This window comes from Dipteris shenzhenensis, chromosome 12, assembly GCF_047967505.1.
Source record: "Dipteris shenzhenensis isolate YYH24624 ecotype China chromosome 12, Dip_SZ_1.0, whole genome shotgun sequence".
Lineage (NCBI taxonomy): Eukaryota > Viridiplantae > Streptophyta > Polypodiopsida > Gleicheniales > Dipteridaceae > Dipteris > Dipteris shenzhenensis.
The window spans coordinates 45,880,978-45,900,128 of NC_141607.1; the positions used below are offsets into that span (position 1 = coordinate 45,880,978).

Here is a 19,151-nt window from a genome sequence, read left to right on the forward strand (position 1 = left end):
TGTAACTTTTTGCTATATGGTGTGCTTGGGGACGAGCTGAGGGATGCATAAGGGCTGGAACTGCTGTTGGAGGCTGGAGACCGAATGCCAAACTGAGGGGAAAATAGCCCCTTATATCGAGCTGGAAAACCAACCAATTGGCTGTTGTTTTGACCGACCAGACTAGTCGGTTGACCGACCTGCAGGATCGGTTGACCGACTTGCTTGGTCAAGTCAATTGACTTGACTTGGTTAGTCGTGATGCTGACCCATGGGTGACCTGATGGGCTTGCCAATGGGCTCGTGGAATGCCCCAAAAACCATGCGAATAAGCTATGTTGGGATGTTATGAGATGGTGACTATGCAGCCAGTTGTCACTGCCACCTATGCCTGGCTCTAGTGCATGTAACATAAAGTTACTTTCCACAATTCGCACTTGCCTGCAGCTCCAAACTGCAAATTGCAGTTCTAGAACAGGCATGCGACTATTCCAGGCTGCTCCAGGCCTAAAAAATCAGGCACAATCAACCTCTCTCTACATCGCCAGCCTTGGAACAGCAATGTGCCTATTCCAAGCTGTTGTACGATCAAAATTCTGCAGAAATCCATCCTGCCAGGCACTGCTTCTGCCCCAAATCTGCAGCGAATTTCCTTCAAAGTCAGCTATTTCTGAAAATTTGTTTTCATTGAAAACACTCTCTAATTGCTGCAAATTCTCTTCCTGCTCTTCTCTCGACCTTCCCCTGCGCTTGCAAGGTGTTCTAACTTGCAAACAAAGGCAGGACAGCAAAAACGAAATCCTAAATCCAAAAAATGAATTTCTCCAACAGCTCAAATTCTCTCTCACTGCCTAGAACTCCAATCAAAACCTCAAGATTCAAGCACCACGAATTCACTAATCCATCCTCTTGTACGCAATATCAATCAGGAAATTGCAGCAAGGAGACAAAGCATTCAAAGCTCTAGAATCAAGAAGATAGACCTCTGATACCAAATGAAACAACCCCTAAGCTAGGGATCCAAGGTCTCCTCTATCTCCATGGTAGACCACTATCAGAATATAAACACAGGGACACTTGTGGTATCGGCTAGTGCATCACCACCCAACCGTAGATCCCTTAGGATCACCCCCGAGCTAGAGGTCAAGCAACCTTTGATTATAGCCCGACGCAGGTAAGACTAGGCATCCCAAACCACGTAGCCCCAACTATGCATAGATGCATTAGGGAGACACAGGCCTGGATGGGATCTTAACCTAGTTGGGTATTCTAAGGAGGCCCTACTCCCGAGAATCCCCCAAGTGAGTAATGGCTCTCACTTATATAGATGTATGTGTCTGAAGCCTAACACTCCCCTTAGTGTACCAAAGGTACCAGGTGTCCTAACTGTCTCAAGGTTAGGACACATGACCATAGGTTAACCTAACCTCCATAACACTAGCCTAGTTATGTCCATGCGTGGACATAATAGGAATGGTTTTTGTCCAGCCTGCAAAGTGGACTCGTGGGAATTGTAGGTCTTCGGACATAATTGCGAGTCTCTGTTGTTGAACTAGTTATGTTTCCATTCCATAAGTTGCATTTAGTGTGGTTTGATCCTCCGTGCGCGAGTATTATTGCTCACTACAAACAAAGTAGGATATGGTGAATGCAGGAATATGTAGGAGAGACCTAATGTACAATCTCTATTGAAGAATTAGTGCAATTTAAAATGCTTCATTACCTCTTGTTCAGAGCACTACACTGTAGAGTGGGATCACAATTAGTAAAATGAAAATTTAAGAAATTCAAAAGATTTTTTAAAAATTGATCAACTTACATGCTACTAGTTCTAGAACAATTTATATTATTCCAAACAATGATCAGCTTATATGCAAGGGGGTTGACAAAAGGAAAATTATCAGTTGTTTGTGGTTTGCATTTAGTTACACCCCTAACTTCACACGCTCTTTTTCCACGCTCAAGCTCATTGCCTAAGGAGCAAGGCGACTAACAACTAGTGGGTTTTGCAACCCATGAAAGTGTTGGAATATGAAGCCAAAGTGAGTAAAAAATGAGTGTACTAGGTGTCTAGGGGGTGTTTTATAGTCTAGTGAGTCCTAGACATGCCACGTGTCATACTGGGAGTTATCCCATATACACTATGGCTTTCTAGAGTCTAGTGTCACACTATATAGTATTGTACTTGTCTTGAGTCTTTGACATCAGTCAACATCAAGCTTTATGTCATGTGAGTATTTTGGTTATCATTGCCTAGCACTTGTTCTTCATTTGCTTTCCATTTTCCTTTCCACTATGCTTTCCATATTCCCATTTTGTTCCTAGTTAGCTTGGCATTATCCTACCTCCATGTCTCCTCATATGGTATCAGAGCCACCTCCAAGAGGTTGAGGTAAGAGAGTAGCCATGAAGCTACCTTCTCTCCTCCTTGGAAGGTCCTCTCCTCCACTTGACCTCTCCCTTGAGCTCTCCTCTTTTCCATCGTGAGCTCTTCTCCTCCTACCCAAGCCTCACCAACGTGAAGCTACCCATCTACGACATGATGCTGAGATTCTACCACGACTTGGAGTTGCCCGCCATTGCTCAGCCAACTGAGCCGCCATTTCTCCTCTTTCCACTTGCTTCTACTGCTCCAAATCCCCCTGCCATTTTTGTGATTCCGCATACTGCACCCGTGATCTATAGCAAAATCATCTGGCTCCACCCGCAATCTGCTCATCTCCTCTCTGCTGGCCAGCAACAGCTCCTCTCCGCTGACCAGCAATAGCCCTCTTCCCTAAAGTGCTGAGGAAGGGGTGCTGCGGAGGGAACTGCATGACTATCCTCACGAACTACCGAGGAATCATCAACCTCCGTACTAGTGATAGCTATACCTGCGACTCCAGTTATGAGGGTACTCCCTCTTGCGAGGCCTGATACTGGTTTGGCAAACTCTTGAGATGCCCTCTCCTGCTGAGCATCACAGCTAGTGGGACTAGACACTGAGACCCCTAGTGCTGAACACTCCTAATGAGAAGGTGAAATGTGAGTCATGCCGACTAAAACTAATGTGGCCAACTAAGCTGCAAGGGAGGAAGTCCCATAGGAACTGACCAGAGCTGATGAAGAGGCCTGATGGGTGGAAGATCCATCACACCTATCTGTTGCATCTGGAGTGCCTCCTTGGGTGGAATCCTCAAGAGAACTAACTATGGGGGATAGACAACTCCTTCGGGCGATGGACCCAAGAGGCTCATCTATGGCAAATGCTGATGGATCTGAGATATCTCCAAGGGTGGAAGACATGTCCCTCATAGCTGCGAAAACCATTTGTTCCCCTGCTAAAGCTGATCGAGCTGATTGAGTTCCCGGAGTGGAAGACCCAGAGGAGCTAACTGGACATGATAAAGCTGCTGGTCAAGTAAAAGACCCATCCAATGTAATTGCATGAACTAACTAATCCTCTCGGGTGGAAACTCCAAGAGAAGAGGTTGCTGAAGCTAGATGATCCCCGTGGGTGGTAGACCCAAGAGTCTCATCATCTGGCCATGCGGAATGAGCTAAGCTCGCCCTAGGGATGGAAGACCCCTGAGAGCACGCTGTGGAAATGGCTGCCTACATTTTTTTTGTGCAAAAAGTAGTGCTAGTTATATTACTTGAAAGCGAGAGTACAAGAAGGCCTTAAGGCCAGCGGGCTGTAATCACAAAACGGATTCAGCCCAAGAAGTCAAAATGCTAAATACAAGCCTCTTAGGGCATAATCATCGGAGAGTGGACAAACAGCCACGGTGGAGGGGCGTAATGCCACTGAAGACTCTGAGTGGAGTGCTGGAAGAATAACTCCCGGTGATCCCAGTCGCGAAGGAAACGTCGTCTCTTTTCCTTCCCTGCCCGGGACTCTCCCTGGATCTGATCCCACTAACCGTTGAGTGTGTGAATGTTCGTGCTCCAGATATCTGCTAGGGTCTGGGTAGTAGAGGTAGTCTGAGCTCCTACAGTCTGCGCGCATCTGGAAGTCCAGATATGCCAGCTTGCGATGCTTCCTATGATCTCCCAAACTGGGTGTCGAGGCAACGCTCCTGCATCTGTCTCGGTACTACGGATGAGGAAAGAAACTGTGAGCAGGCCACAAGAAACTGTTGGTGTTGTACAAGCATCTGCTCTCGTTCTCGCCTGCATTGAACCTCATATGCTGCCAAGTCCGCACGATGTCTTGATAGTTTCGTGGCTGCCTCAAGGATTTCCTGTTCCAACAGAAGCCGAAAATGGTCCAATGTCGTTGCATCCTCCTTTGTCTTCTTGTCCTGTTCGGGCTGCTCAGAAAAGAGCATATCCTGCTCAAGGAGATGATCCTGCTCCTTGAACACTTTCTTGAGAGCTTCTCTATTGGACAGGCCCATGATGGAAGGCTGGTAGACCCATCAACTGCTGTAATAATGACTGCCAGAGGGGGGAAAAAATCCCCCCTAACCTTGCCCCGCAAGGTGTAAATGCATACGGGTGAAGACAGAAGCCGGCCCGATGTGCGATAAAGGTTGGGAGGGAGAGGCTAATGGAGTATGGTACTACCACTAGTCCGGGGTAGATGCAAAAGTAGATAACATCCCAGACATGCTCCCTCTTCTGCTAACTGAGTCCCCATAACTAAGCTTTGCTGCCAGGACTCCCCCCAACCCAAAATTAGATAATATCCCAAACATGCTCCCTCTTCTGCTAACTGAGTCCCCATAACTAAGCTTTGCTGCCAGGACTCCCTCTAACCTAACTCAGATTAGAAGGAACCATACTGCTCTGATTTCAATGTAACATGCAGAGACTTGCTGTGCGGAAAATAGATGAATATAAAACGCTAACTCAAGCATGAGAGACAGATGAGATTTACCTAACTATAGTACACTGCTCTATTTATACATGGTTGCCAAATCGGCATACAAAACTATGCTAAGACCACTTCCCTAACTACGACATGCGGGAGATGGAACTATGCTGCGGAAATAGGACACCCAAACCTTGCACATATGCTGGCTGGAAGCGCTGCTAGAGGCTGGGAGCTGAGTCCTGAGGATGGCTGAGTGAGTGACAAGGGGGGCTGAAGGCCCTTTATACGGGGTCTGGGAACCAGCCAACCTTGGGCCAGCACAACCAGCTGGCTGGTCGGTTTTGGCTGACCAGGTGCTGGCCCTTGCCTATAAAACCAGGCCCTTTTGGGCCATTTCAGGCAGGCTAGGCAGCCAGTTGTCACTGCCACCTGGGCTTGACCCTGGTGCATGTGACACATTGGCAGATTGACATGAGGATGAAGGGTAGCTCCGAGCCAAGTGGGTAATTTGTCTACACTTGTAACACGTACTTGGGAAGGAAGTAAATTGTAAAGGAATGCGAAATGGATGCGCCAAACCATAATTAGTATCTAAACACAAAGGTATGACTATTCCATATCCTACAAATAGGAATTCGGGGTTCCCTGCCCAACACTAAAAAATCCCACTTGGGAAGGTGTAGCACTCAGCTGCACTAGAGAAAATATGCGGGAAAAGAGGTATCAGCAAGGCTTTTAGGGTGACCCACATAGGACGATAATGCAAGAGATTCTTGGCTTTGGTCGAAAAGGAAATCCCAAGACATATCATAAGCAAAATAACCAGCACCATGTTCCCGTGCCACGATTACCCACGATTACCAGCTGATAGATTGTGTCCACATCTATGCAACGAGCATAGTACAAACCCATGTCGAGGAAGACAAAAGAGTCAATTTTATTGATGCCAACTGCTGCTATCAACCATGTGGGTAACATAGATGCCATCATAACTCTCCCCGTAAAATTGAGGGAGATTCCATGCTGTTGCATCTGAGAAATACTATGGAGGAGAGACTCAGAGGGGAGAACCGACACATCGATGAACCTAAATCTTGTGTTTGGAAGAAGAACTCCTCACAGAGATGACAAAGGAGGTCCAACTACAAAGATGAAGGAGGAAATTTGAGAAATCAAATGTTGGCATCTTATTGAGCTGTGTGGAATTTGAGAACTGAAGTGCCCGCTTCTATTTGCCGGAATGTTGCGAGAGGACAGTTGGAGCTGCTGCAACAAACTAGAAAGTGAAAGGAGCCTAAGGGTCCAATGGAGCGAGAGAAGGCAGCTTTACAAATGAAGGAGAAGATGGCTTTGGAAACAAAGGAGGAGCAAGGTCGAACTCCATCTCAAACCTCCCCCATGCTGCACGCGTGCGTGCACACACACACACACACACACACACACATATGCAGAGATGCTATTCTATAAACATTATGAAAATGCATGAACTTTATAAATGCATGTTATATATGCAACACTCCACTTGTTGAGGTGTCAAAACGCATAAAAACTTGAAAGCTGAACTAGAATTTACCATTTGCCACTCAACATTCATAATTCTCCATTCATAGACGATCATACAAAAGATGTAGATAGAATCCCTTGCCATTGAACAATCATCCTTCATGATTCATATGTCATACCTGTTAGATCTTTTTGTAAGCGCAAGGCCAAAGCAAGCAGAGTTTGAAGTTTTTGAGATTGAACCAAATGCGTTTGATTGCAACTATGACGCTTTAGTGGAATAAAATCAAGGGCAACACACAAGCAATGTGATGAGGATAACATTCTTTTCCTATACTACATGCATTGGTAGACCTCTCCAACTTGTCTCCTTCCCGAGATGATCTAGAATAAGAGATATTGGCTTCAACAATAGGTCTCAAATGACCTTATCTCCAAACTTTGAACCCAGCTGCTAGTCATCACTGGCCAGGGACGATCTCTAGTGGCCTACTAATTGGTTTGTGGCGAGAGAAAATGACATTGCCACATATGTTGCCTATGAGTATATAACATGTTATGGCATTGTCCAATAGATTTGGAAGTGCATGCTCAAGATCATTGCACCTCGTGTGTTTAAATGAAGCAGGTAGCTTGGCTCACAGAGGACATTCATACCTTCTAGTTCAAAACAAAGGGAGAATCCCTAGCATACGTGGCGAGAAGAGACTCGATGGTGCATAAATAGATTACTGATGTAATAAATCCCCATGGCGCCCTTCCCTTCCATGCAAGGATAATGTTTGGGAGATGGTGGCTAGTTTTACAGCCTGGCATATCTAGGTTGAAAGTTGCAGCTTAGTAATGAGTGGACATCAAACCTGTCGTGCGACCACCACAGTGAGAGTCTGGCTGGACACTGTTTACACCCTACACTTGACTTGGGAGCAGGACCAAGATGGTTTCAAGTGTACCTCATAGTGTCATCTATTGTGCTTCGTTTAAAGTAGGGACACAATGGCTTTAGGAGAGCTCATAGCATTGGGAATGTTTCTGCAAGGCTTGGCCTGCAAGTAGCTTTTATTCTTTCTGAAGAGACATGGAGGTAGGAGAATGCTAAGCTAACTAGGAACGGAATGGAAATATGGAAAGCATAATGGAAAGCAAATGAAAGAACAAGTGCTAGGCAATGATAACCAAAATACTCACATGATATAAAGCTTGATGTTGACTGACGTCAAAGACTCAAGACAAGTACAACACTATATAGTGTGACACTATACTCTAAAAAGCCATAGTGTATATGGGATAACTCCCAATATGACACGTGGCATGTCTAGGACTCACTAGACTATAAAACATCCCCTAGACACCTAGTACACTCATTTTTGACTCACTTTGGCTTCATATTCCAGCACCCCCCCATGAAGGCAAGGTGAGAGACTACTGGAATGGAACCAAGAACAGAACATGACAATGACGGTCATCAAAACTGTGCATGCCGGTCTGGAACTAGACATGGTTCCCACATAATCTCAAAGACAAGTGAGCATGGCTCAGAGACTAGTGAGCATAACATAGAAATCTCATCTAGCATGGCTTAGAGGCTCATCATGCATGGATGCATGACCAACTCAGAGGTCTAGGAGACCAATGCACCAACATCCTGGAACTCTCAAGCCAGGCCTGATAAACAAATAGACCTATCAAAGCCAATATATATGGCTCCCACAGTACATCCCCCCTTGGCTTCATAACAGGACATGTTAAGAAGCCACACACCAAAAAAATAGGAAAACCAGTACATCTTTTTAGGAGGACTATCCAAGGCAGAGGACCTTTAATTAAACACTCAATAATATCATTTTAGGGAGACTACTCAGGGCAGAGGATCCCAAAATACATCAAGCTGTAGGAATAATAAAAATAGATCTCTTAGGAGTAAGAGATGTCCTCCAAGTAGCTAATGCACATGTGTGCACATCCCTGCAAGTCGATGACGATGTCAATGAAGCACTAGGCATGGATGTCCAAAAATATGTGTCGGTGAAGTCCATGGGGTAGCTACATGGAGCACTCACATGGTGACTCTCAAAATGGATGAGTGAGGGTCACCGATGTCAAGATAGATGCCATGGGCACAATGAGCACCCGAAGAGGTAATCGGAGAAGTTATTGTAGTTCACATCAAGATCACTTCAAGAAAGTATGTTTACCATGTCCAATGGAAGGACTCCCAATCAGGCAATGCACCTCACAATGCCGGGCAAATCACTTGTTGATGTAGAGTGGTCTAGGGTATGGGCAAGTCCAATTGAAGAAGAGATGCCCCCTGCTGAGAGCTCAATAGACGGGACTGGCTTCTGTTGCAGTTGATGGCGGAACTGCTAGAGCTAGAGCTGTGTGGGCAGCAACAGCAGTGTGGGCAACATCAGCAGCTAGGAGCCAATGTAGCAGTTGCAGTACCAGTGAGCAGAGAGGTTGACGAGGCCTTCCCATTTTTGTATCCTATACTCCGAGATTAGTCATATAGTGTCCTCTCCATTAGATCATGAGCCACCAACAGTAGCAGTGACCAGTGTTTACACCGGCAGTTCCCTTGGTGATGACAACAGTTCGGTTGATTCATCAGGGTGTGCTCAGCAGCTTTAGTACTTCCTCAGTACCTCAGGGGGACATGCTTAGTCCTAGTATCCCATCAGGAAGTAGCTATGCCAGCCATCTCTCAGTTCCTTTGAGAGGCATACCAGTGATTCATGGTAGACGAGGTGTTCTCAACAGTTCTGGACATCTCAGTTCTTTCAGGTAGCATCCCATTCAGTTGATTCATTAGAGGGGTTCCCAGCAGCTCGTCCGTTCCTTCAGAGAGCATCTAGTACAGTCTCCTCCTTGGAGGGGTTCTCTGCAGTGCTAGTCATCGCTCAGCTCCTTGGAGAGAGCCCATAGTTCCATCTCTCTCGAAGTTTCTCAGACAGACAGTTACAGTTTTCACAGCTCCTGGCATCACACAAGGTCTTCAGGAGACGTTTCCATTCACAGTTCCAGATTCCAAGAGGGTGGCAGAGTTTTTACCCTCAGCAGTTATCATGTCAGCAGAGGAGGCCGGTTCATTCCAGCTTTCCCTCACTACAGTCATGCAGACAACAGTTCCACACTTTCCAGGAGTGCATGTGAAGTTCCCAGGTTTTCAGTTTTGCTTCCCTAGCTTCAATGGCTTTCTCACTACCCCAGCAGTTCCTGGAGTAGCACTAAGACTTGCTGTGCAGAAAACTCAAGCATGAAAGACACATGAGATTTACCTAACTGTAGTGCACTACTTTATTTATACATGATTACCAAATTGGCATACAAAACTGTGCTAAGACCACTCTCCTAACTACGACATGCGGGAGATGGAGCTATGCTGCGGAAAGAGGACACCCAAACCTCGCACATATGCTAGCTGGAAGCGTTGCTGGAGGCTCGAAGCTGAGTCTTGAACTGAGGAAGGTTGAGTGAGTGAAAAAAAATCTATAGGCTATCAGTATGAAGGCAAGAAATACACACATAGGTACTAGAAGCACAACAAGAGAATGAGAATCATGAGGAGGCAAGCTCTTACAAATCAAGATAATAATATAGAGGCACCCATTGACGCTACACACAATGTGGTTGATGAGACTATAGTTCAAGTTGCCAATGCTAACACAAGTCAAAAATAGCTCAACAACCATAACTACATACAAAAACCTCCATGCATAAAGTTCTTGAAAGTTTCAATCTAGGTACAGCTAGAACCTTTATTGGATCTTCTCAAGCATCATAAAGGAGATATCAAGCTTCTTTGGGCTAGTTTGCAAGGTTTGCAATGCAGGCTAATGCTTCCTTAACCGCCCCACCTTCTCTAGTTTCATGTCTCTCAAAAGAGACTTTAGTTGGCCTTATGGGTTTTTATTTCTGTCACATTTCCACTGCTATGGCATTTCCTTTTTCTTTGTTGGAAAAATCACAAAGTGCTTATTTTGTCTCTAGCCTTTTAGTATGACAAGTGCAGTATCTTTGACTCTTTTTAATACTTAATTGTTGGGATTTACACAATGTGAAGGGTACTTTGTCTATCCATCAGGCTTCTACTCTTCTCTAGTTTGGTAAGGTGTATTGCCAAAGAATAACAAATAACGGAGATGAGTGCACCCTTAGGAAAAGATTCAGTCTCACTATCTCCTTCGGTTCCTTGTCAAATCCATTCCAGGCTCTTTCAATGTTGTATACCCTTATGCCTGAACCTTTGCTGCCGCTGATGTCCCAAATGGATCCTCTTGATGTTCTCTCTTGCTTCACTCTTTCAACACCTTCTGGCGCTGATATTTTTTATTCCTGGGAGCCTTCTTCAGTTCAGTCGTCTCCTTTGGTTGGAGTTAAGTCCTCACTCGTCATTGAGTCGAGTTGAGTCTCAGCCTTCCTCTCTGCTCATTGGGTCGCAGTCTTTTGAGCTATAGGTGGATATCTCTCTTTTGTATATAGTCATTAGAAACTATCAGAGCTCATTTTGGGACCTTGAGAGAAATTGCTATATTTCTCTTTTTTCTTGCTTCAAAAATGAATGCTATCATAAAGCAAACTGCCAAAGTACGTATTCTAGGCAGACGTGCATTCAATGAGGATACCTGAGCTACTTTATTATATCCGACATAGGGTGCAGATTTTGGTATTTTTGAGTCCATCGGTGTGTCCAAAGCGGGCCAAAATCCCCGGAACAACTTTTGAAATGCTACTAGAGGCCCAGAAAAGGCCAAAAGGGCCCGGAAAACCAATTGTGCAGAATTGACAGGTCAGGTGATCCCAACCTGTCAAATCGCATTCTTCTGCATAGTTGGTTTTCCGGGCCTTTTTTGCCTTCTCCGGGCTCCGGTTGTTCGTTTTCAGCGTTTCAAAAGTCGTCCCGAGGGTTTTGGCCCGCTCCGGACGTGCCACTATGTTGAAAACACTAAATTCTGCACCCTACATCAGATATAATAAAGTAGCTCAGGTATCCTCATTGAATGCAAACTCAATGGTCTTCTTTTTTTCTCCTTGTTTTGAAATTTTCCAACATTACGCTGGTCTTTCTTTGATTGGCAGAGGGCTATTTTCCTTCTGGACTAAAAGGCCCCAAAATGAGCTTTGATTTTTCCTAATGTTTTGACAGTATGCGGAACAGAATGTGGATTTGAGAGAGTAAGATACTCACGTAGCTTCTCATGAACATAAAATCACTTTTTCACTTGAGGATGTACATCCTATGCTCCAACAAGTTTTGACCGAGTGATACAAAGGTTTTGTCTTCCTACTCATGTCAGAAGAATCACAAGGGTCAAAAGAAATTGCATTTTATTGATGGCACTACTGCTTCACTCAATGGTTTTCTGGTACAATCACATTGGAGGATATTGTCTTTATGTCGCCACCTGCTGGAATGTAAATTGCCTCCTTTTCCTTTTGGTTACTTTTATCTCGACCTCTTGTCTCCTTTGACAAGTGATGTTTTTCTTTTTGTACTTCATGGTCGTTTTTTAACTCGTTTTGAGGTTTCCCACATAGTAATATAAAGTATTACTAAAAAATATGTGTGTGTGTGTGTGTGTGTGAGAGAGAGAGAGAGAGAGAGAGAGAGATGATATGATATAACTGTATTATAGGCCCTTGGCCTTAGATCTACCTAGTCTGGTGCTATCAGCCCTCACCTAGGACCTTGACATTAACTCCCTCCCGATCATTTACATGAAGCGCAAACAAATATATTACAAAGATAGATCCTTTGAGGGAAATGTCGACTGATTCTTCCGAGGTCACGCTACCTCGACTAGAGCGTAACAATCCTTCCCTCTTCAGACATCAGCGTCCTCGATGATAAAATCTGGGAACACTCTCCGCAACTGGTATACGGATTCCCAGGTAGCTTCGGATAGAGGCTGACCATGCCATGCAACCAACACCGTGGGTATCTTCCGATTTCGTATTTGCATTATTCCTCGGTCCAGGATTCTTGTTGGTTTGCGCCTTGCAATATCCTCTATCTCCTGAAACAAAATCACACCTTCGATTAGTGAGTCACCTGTATGTAAAAATTTCTTTAAACGCGAAACATGAAAAACCGGGTGCACCTTACACCCCTGTGGCAATTCTAATTTATAGGCTACACTGCCTATTCTCTTTAGAATTAACCACGGCCCACAGTATCGAGGTGATAACTTAGCACACTCTCCTGAAGTCAGCGACTTCGAGTGCGAAGGAACTCTGAGAAAAACTTTTTCTCCTTCCTTAAATACTCTTATAGACCGGTTTTCATCCGCATACACCTTGGCTCTATCCATAGCCTGGCAAATATTAGCTCTCGCAAATGCTAGCATCTCCCGCATCTGAACTACAAAGTTCGCGGCACTAGGCACTTTTTGAGGTACTCCAACTATAGTTGGATTGGCTGGTCTATAACCATAGTTCAGCTCAAATGGACTGAACCCAGTAGAGGAATGTTTCCTATCATTGTAGGCAAACTCCAACAATGGCAACCACTTGTCCCACGTATGTTGCCTCAATGACACATAGGCTCTCAGCATATCCTCTAAAGTCTGGTTGACTCTCTCCGTCTAACCATCCGTCTCAGGATGATCCCCACTACTCATTCCCAACTCAGTCCTTAGTGTCTCAAATACCACTGTCCAAAAATGACCGGTAAATCTGACATCTCTGTCTGACACTATGGATCTAGGCAATCCATGCAGACGAAATATATGTCTAATGAACAAATCCGCCACTTGCGGGGCAGTAACATACTATCTAGTCGGAATGAAGTGAGCCATCTTGGTTAGACGATCAACCACCACAAGGATAGAATCATACCCTCCTTGCGTCGTAGGTAGCCTTATAATAAAGTCCATGGAAATGCTCTCCCACTTACTTAGTGGTATTTCCAAGGGCTGTAAAAGTCCGGGTGGCTTCACCTGCTCGGCCTTGCTTACCTGACACGAGAAACACCGTGTCACATATTCATGAATATGCTTTTTCATCTTTGGCCAAAAGAAATCTCGCTTCACGAGATCATATGTCTTCTCGACTCCTAGATGTCCCCCACATGGACTATCATGGCACTGTCGAATGACTCTCTGCCTGAGATCATTCTGACTAGGCACTACAACCTTGCCATTTCTTTTCAGCATATCATCACTTATGGTATATCTTGCATAAGTTTGGCCTTTTCTGGATGCCAGGTCATCCTTTTCATTTTCCCCGGGTTTTAACACATGAGCCTTAGGCCATAAGCTATGGACAAACTCGTCCACCTTTTGAGTTTCTCTAATCTCGGTCATTAGAGCACTCTCTAATACCGTGAAACTCAGGTTGTGCATAATGCGAGACAACGCATCAGTAACCTTATTGTCTTTTTCTTTTCGGTACCGAATCGTTAAATTAAACTCCTGCATGAGCTTTGCCCATCTAGCTTGGCGGCCCCTCAAGTCAGGCTGTTTACAAAAATGTTTCAGAGTATCATGATCCACATCCACATAAAACTCTGAGCCATACAAATAATGCCTCCATGTTTTCAAAGCATGGATAACAGCATACAACTCCAATTCATGAGTTGGCCAATTCCTTTGAGAGGGAGAAAGCTTCTTGCTTTCAAAGGCTACTGGCCTTCCCTCTTGAAGGAGAACTGCTCCTACCGCAATGCCACTTGCATCGGTTTCTAGGAACAATAGTTTTTGGGGATCAACTATTTTTAACACCGGTCCTGAGACCACAGCTTGTTTTATGGTGTTAAAACTTTCTTGTTGATTCTGCCCCCAAGTAAAAGGTACTTTATCTGAGGTCAGATCAGTCAATGGCGATACTATTCCGGAATATCCTTTGATATGCCTTCTATAAAACTGGACAAATCCCAAGAATGATCGCAACGCGGTCAGACTCTGAGGGATTGGCCAAGTTAGTATCGCAGCCACTTTCTTCGGATCCATTTCTACCCCCCGTGGAGTAATTATGAACCCTAAATATTCAAGCCTAACCATACACAGTATAGTTTTCTTTTTATTTACATAAAGACTGGCTTTCCTCAAAGTACTGAACACTACTCTTAAGTGTTCACGATGCTCAGTAATACTTTTACTGAATATCAGGATATCGTCAATAAAATGTACTACGAACTTTCCAGCATGACGAAGGTCGCTGGAGCATTGGTAAGTCCGAAGGGCATTACCAAAAACTCATAATGACCAAACCTGCTTCTGAAAGCGGTTTTATGCACATCCTCGGCTCTAATCCGGATTTGATGGTAGCCACACTTAAGATCTATCTTACTGAAAATCACGGCTCCATGTAATGCATCTAGCAAATCATCAATCCGAGTCATCGGATACCTGTGCTTAACAGTGATATTATTCAATGCTCTGTAATCTATACAGAGGCGAAACGTATCATCCTTTTTCTTCTTTAATATCACTGGCGAAGCAAAAGGTGAGAAACTTGGTTGAATCTGCCCCAACTTGAGGTATTCTTCCAGTTGTCTACGCACCTCCGCCTCTTCAGTAAAACTCATTCTATAGGGAGGTCTATTTACAGGTTCTGCCCCCGGGATCAGTTCAATCTTATGTTGAACTTTCCGCTCTGGAGGTAACCCATAAGGTAGTTCATCCCTAAAACATTCAGAGAACTCCTCTGTTATAAGATTAGCCAGCTTGGCCATTTCACCGCTTTGCATAACATCAGTGCTAGCCGAAGAATCATCAACCGGCTCTACCGATGCTGTGTAAAGGAATAAAAACTCTACTTGAGCTTTTCGGATTTCCATCACGGAAACCAACGGTCCCTGAGGTATATCTTTTTCACCTCGCAAGACATAAAGCACATCATTCATATTGATATACGTGCTTTTTCCAATCAATGGCTGGATTCTTCCTAGAATGCCACGCCATACCCAGGGCTATATCTGCATGAGCAAGCTTGGTCATTTCAAAATCAAGCTTCTCAGCATAGTCCTAAATCCGAAGCTCCAGCTGGGTAACCCTTTGGTCCCATACTTCAGTTGAACTTCCATCTGCCATCCTGACTGTATACACATAGTCAGATGGACTTGTCTTTCATTTCAGCCTCTTCACGAGCTTGGAGTTAATCACATTGTGAGTTGACGCCGAGTCAAACAACACAATGACATCATGATTGGCCACTTGCCCTTTCATTTTAATTAACTCCGTATCATTAAAGGCTGTATACCCCGTTGCTGCGGGCTTAGATAGGATGTTATCAGGTGCACTCGTCACTAGCTTAGCAACAGACACACATAACAAACAAGGTACTAACCTCTGAGAAGATCCCGCTAGCTGAATCAGCATCTCTTCCGCTCTGGGACTTCCCTCCATCTCCACGTCGCACTCTGAGATCACCATCTCAGCCATCCGACGATCTTTGTTACGTGGACAATCCTTCCACTGATGAGGCTGAAGGCAACCAAAACATAAGCCTTCTCTCCTCGCTTTTTCCCTTTGTTCTGGGTTCAAGGGAGACTTAGACCGAGCCCGGGCTGCCATTGGGGTTACTTTCCTCTTCACTCCAATGGTGGTACTTGGTTTAGGAGTTTCAGCCGGTCTCGCCTGCTTGGCTTGACCACTCGGCTGCGAACCACTCCCTCTCGAGAAGGTCTGGCAGACATACTATGTATCGCTCTCCTAAGTTCGGACTGCCCTGCATTGGCCTGTAATTGCTGCGCTAACAACTGTTGCAAGGCATCCTCCAGCAATGCAATCCTGCCAGATAAAGTATGAGCTACTGGGCGCGACACCTGCTGGGTCGGCCGGACTCCTGATTCACCAGAGTCCCTCCTGGAAGCTCCTTCTTCTGCTTCCATTCTGTTCAATGGGTGTTTTGGTTTGTTTTGTTGTGTTTTGATTTGGGGTTTTTTTTATTTTAAAAACACCACTAGCAAACTGTATTTACCAGCTGACACAATCCAGTGTGCTAACAGGTGTGCTAACAGTCTGACACAATTCCCTATACTAGGGAATTCCTGCAATCCCACATTCACACTGATCAGGCATTTAACATAGGCATATATCTCAGATGGCGCTTTTCCCTATACTAGGGAAATTCCTGCAAACTGACTCTGACCGAAGCACACATGCATACACACAGGCATAGTAACTGTAGACTCTGCTGTACAGAAATAATAGGCTGCACAACAAAAACTGAAATCTTATAATGAAGGAAAATTTGATGCTCCCTGGAAGCTCCACGCAATTCGAGTCCCCGAAGCCTGCAGCCTCCACGTAGTGTTCTGCTCGCAGCTGATACGACCTCTGTTTTCTTTTACTTATGTTTGGAATGTGTCACAGCCTAAGAGAGGTCTGCGTGGCCTTGGACGAAACCGATAGGTTGTTCGTCAACCTATCGTCTACCTTCACCAGCCCTGCGCTCCTACGCCCAATTTGCGTCCCCAAGGTTCGATGGGTCGTCGCTCCAGTCACTGCTTACGAGCAGGTTGCCCAGCGCTGGAGAACTTAGAGCACACGTGTGCCAAATCAGCAAATCACGGGCCAGCCAGCTTGATCTACGCCACCTCAGCGTTCCAAGCAGTGATAAGACGAGACGGATGACGTTCGTCCACCTTTTTCGTTCGACTAGCGCACTGCGATGATCAGGCACCGTCACGAACTCCCGTTGTCCGTCAGTGCCTTACGGGATCCCCACGCTCTAACAATGACTCAAAAGCCTCAACTTTCGTCCAATTGGTTTCCCTGCTCCCGAATTCTTGGCGTCAACGATTTTTTCACACCTGCGCTTCACGTCTCCCGTGCCTGCCTGGGCTTTCCGTTGATCTGCGATCGATCACGGACTGTCAACGTCGAAGGGCCTTACAAGAACCCTCCGCTCCAACGCTCTATGACAAACTTGCGTATGCCAGCGCCAATCGATGCATAGGCCAGTCGTTTGTCGTCACCACATAGCATCAACAGTCAGTCCGTCGATTTGGCGCTCAGGTCGTTTGACGATCTAGCTCTATCCTCTCCACTTCGTAGCCTCGGCTCTGATACCAATTGTAAAACATTCTTTCCTAATCTCTACTTCGTATCACAGGAGCAACACCATGTATCACCTCCCAGCCATATCTCGCTGAGGCTAACGAGCAGAACGGAGATTCCATTCGAAAATCAACGTGAATAATTTTCTTCTCTTCTCTCTCTAGCCTCAGCAAGCCCCAATTCCCTAGATAGATCTAGATGCCACATGTTATCCATATAGGGCCTTTCTAATGCAATATTTCACCCCTCTCTTGGGATGCATTAAATTCTTTGCCCCTAGGCACAACCTTTGCATTAGGCCCTTGGCCTTAGATCTACCTAGTCTGGAGCTATCAGCCCTCACCTAGGACCTTGACATTAACTCCCTCCCGATCATTACATGAAGCGCAAACAAATATATTACAAAGATAGATCCTTTAAGGGAAATGTCGACTGATTCTTCCGAGGTCACGCTACCTCGACTAGAGCGTAACAGACGGGGCTGAGCGACGGAGGCTGAGCGACGAGGGGGGCGACGGGGGGAAGCGACGGGGGATGGACGGGGGGAGTGACGGAAGGGGGGGGAGCGACGGACGAGCGACGGGGGGGAGCGACGGACGGGGGGGGAGCGACAGACGAAGAGAGCAAGCTCTATGGCATTTGGAATGTGCATGCCTAGATTCCAAACATCTGGAACTATGAATTGCATTAGTCTCTTGTTTCTTCGCTCTCCATTCCTAATTGTGCTTGAAGTTTGGAATATGCTCCTGCTCTGATTATGGAAGATACCTACGAGCAATCATGAAAGTAGAACTATAGCGATCCCACATCTGTTATGTAGTTCCCTACGTTCATTGCTTGGAAATTATCTGAGGGCAATCGCCTGTACTTCAGGACTGTTGTGAGGCAGGCAGATATTGATCCCATCAGAGGTTGACACCCTTGAATGTGCTTACTTCCTGTAAAGATTTGGGATTGTTCTATAGCTAAACCTTGAAGCTGTTATCATCTTCAAGTTTTGTTTGGCAAAACCCTGGAGTCTGAGGGGTTTTATTACAATCTTTCACAGGGATTTGCAACGACTGTATGCCTTTCTTCCCTATCTTTGCAGGCAGAAAACTATTTACAACTACTCTGCATGAGCTCTCTTTTGACTTCTAAGGTTCTTTTCTGTTCTATCCACAGAGTCTTAAAAACTTCAGAGCTCATTCCAGGCGTTACACGTGTCCCATGTCGAAACGCTGGACTAATGTATCCTCTTGCAGCACAACACCTTGTTCTATGTGCAATATTTGGTAAATTAAGTGGATAATCAATTCCATGTTGACCCAGCACACTAAGCTGCTCGATTTGTTCTGTGTCATGTTGAGCTCAACAATATAATGGAAAGCCAAGACATGCGAGCAAATATAAGCTTCTAGCTGGACCTCCTTTTCAAATTGACATTAAATGCTTGATTTTGAAAAAAGGAAAAAACCCGCTCCTGTGCTATCAGGTAGTCCCATTACCTAATCGATCTTAAACAATTCAATATAGGTCTTTACATCACATTGTAAACCTTATATAATCAACCCGTGCATAGTTTATTCTAAGATTAATTAATCATACCATATATGACGAGCAGACCAATACATTCTACGTGGAGAATACGTTTCGGATAGAATGTGATTTTGCATAGGAGGAGAGTGCGACATACCATTGACAAAGGAATCTGGCAATGAAGGGGTGTGGCCTTCAGCTCGCTGAAAGATGTAGAGAAATACATTTTTCTTCGTGTGCTCTTCGTGTCAGTAACACTACACATCAAGTCAGGGTTTAGTAAACTTGCGATTTCGGAAAGTTCAACGATCAAATGACATTAATTTTCTTCACGCAGGCAAGCAGGATAC

At 45.1% G+C, this 19,151-nt stretch overlaps 1 protein-coding gene across 1 annotated transcript in view; it reads right to left on the bottom strand.

Moving 5' to 3' along the window:
- Window positions 1-19,151, bottom strand: part of LOC147896292 (uncharacterized) — an 83,674-nt gene that overhangs the window by 63,617 nt on the left and 906 nt on the right. The window contains exon 5 of the mRNA XM_087382259.1: window positions 18,959-19,058. Within this exon, the coding sequence (XP_087238385.1) occupies window positions 18,959-19,058 (100 nt within the window). The remainder of the gene's footprint in view (window positions 1-18,958; window positions 19,059-19,151) is intronic.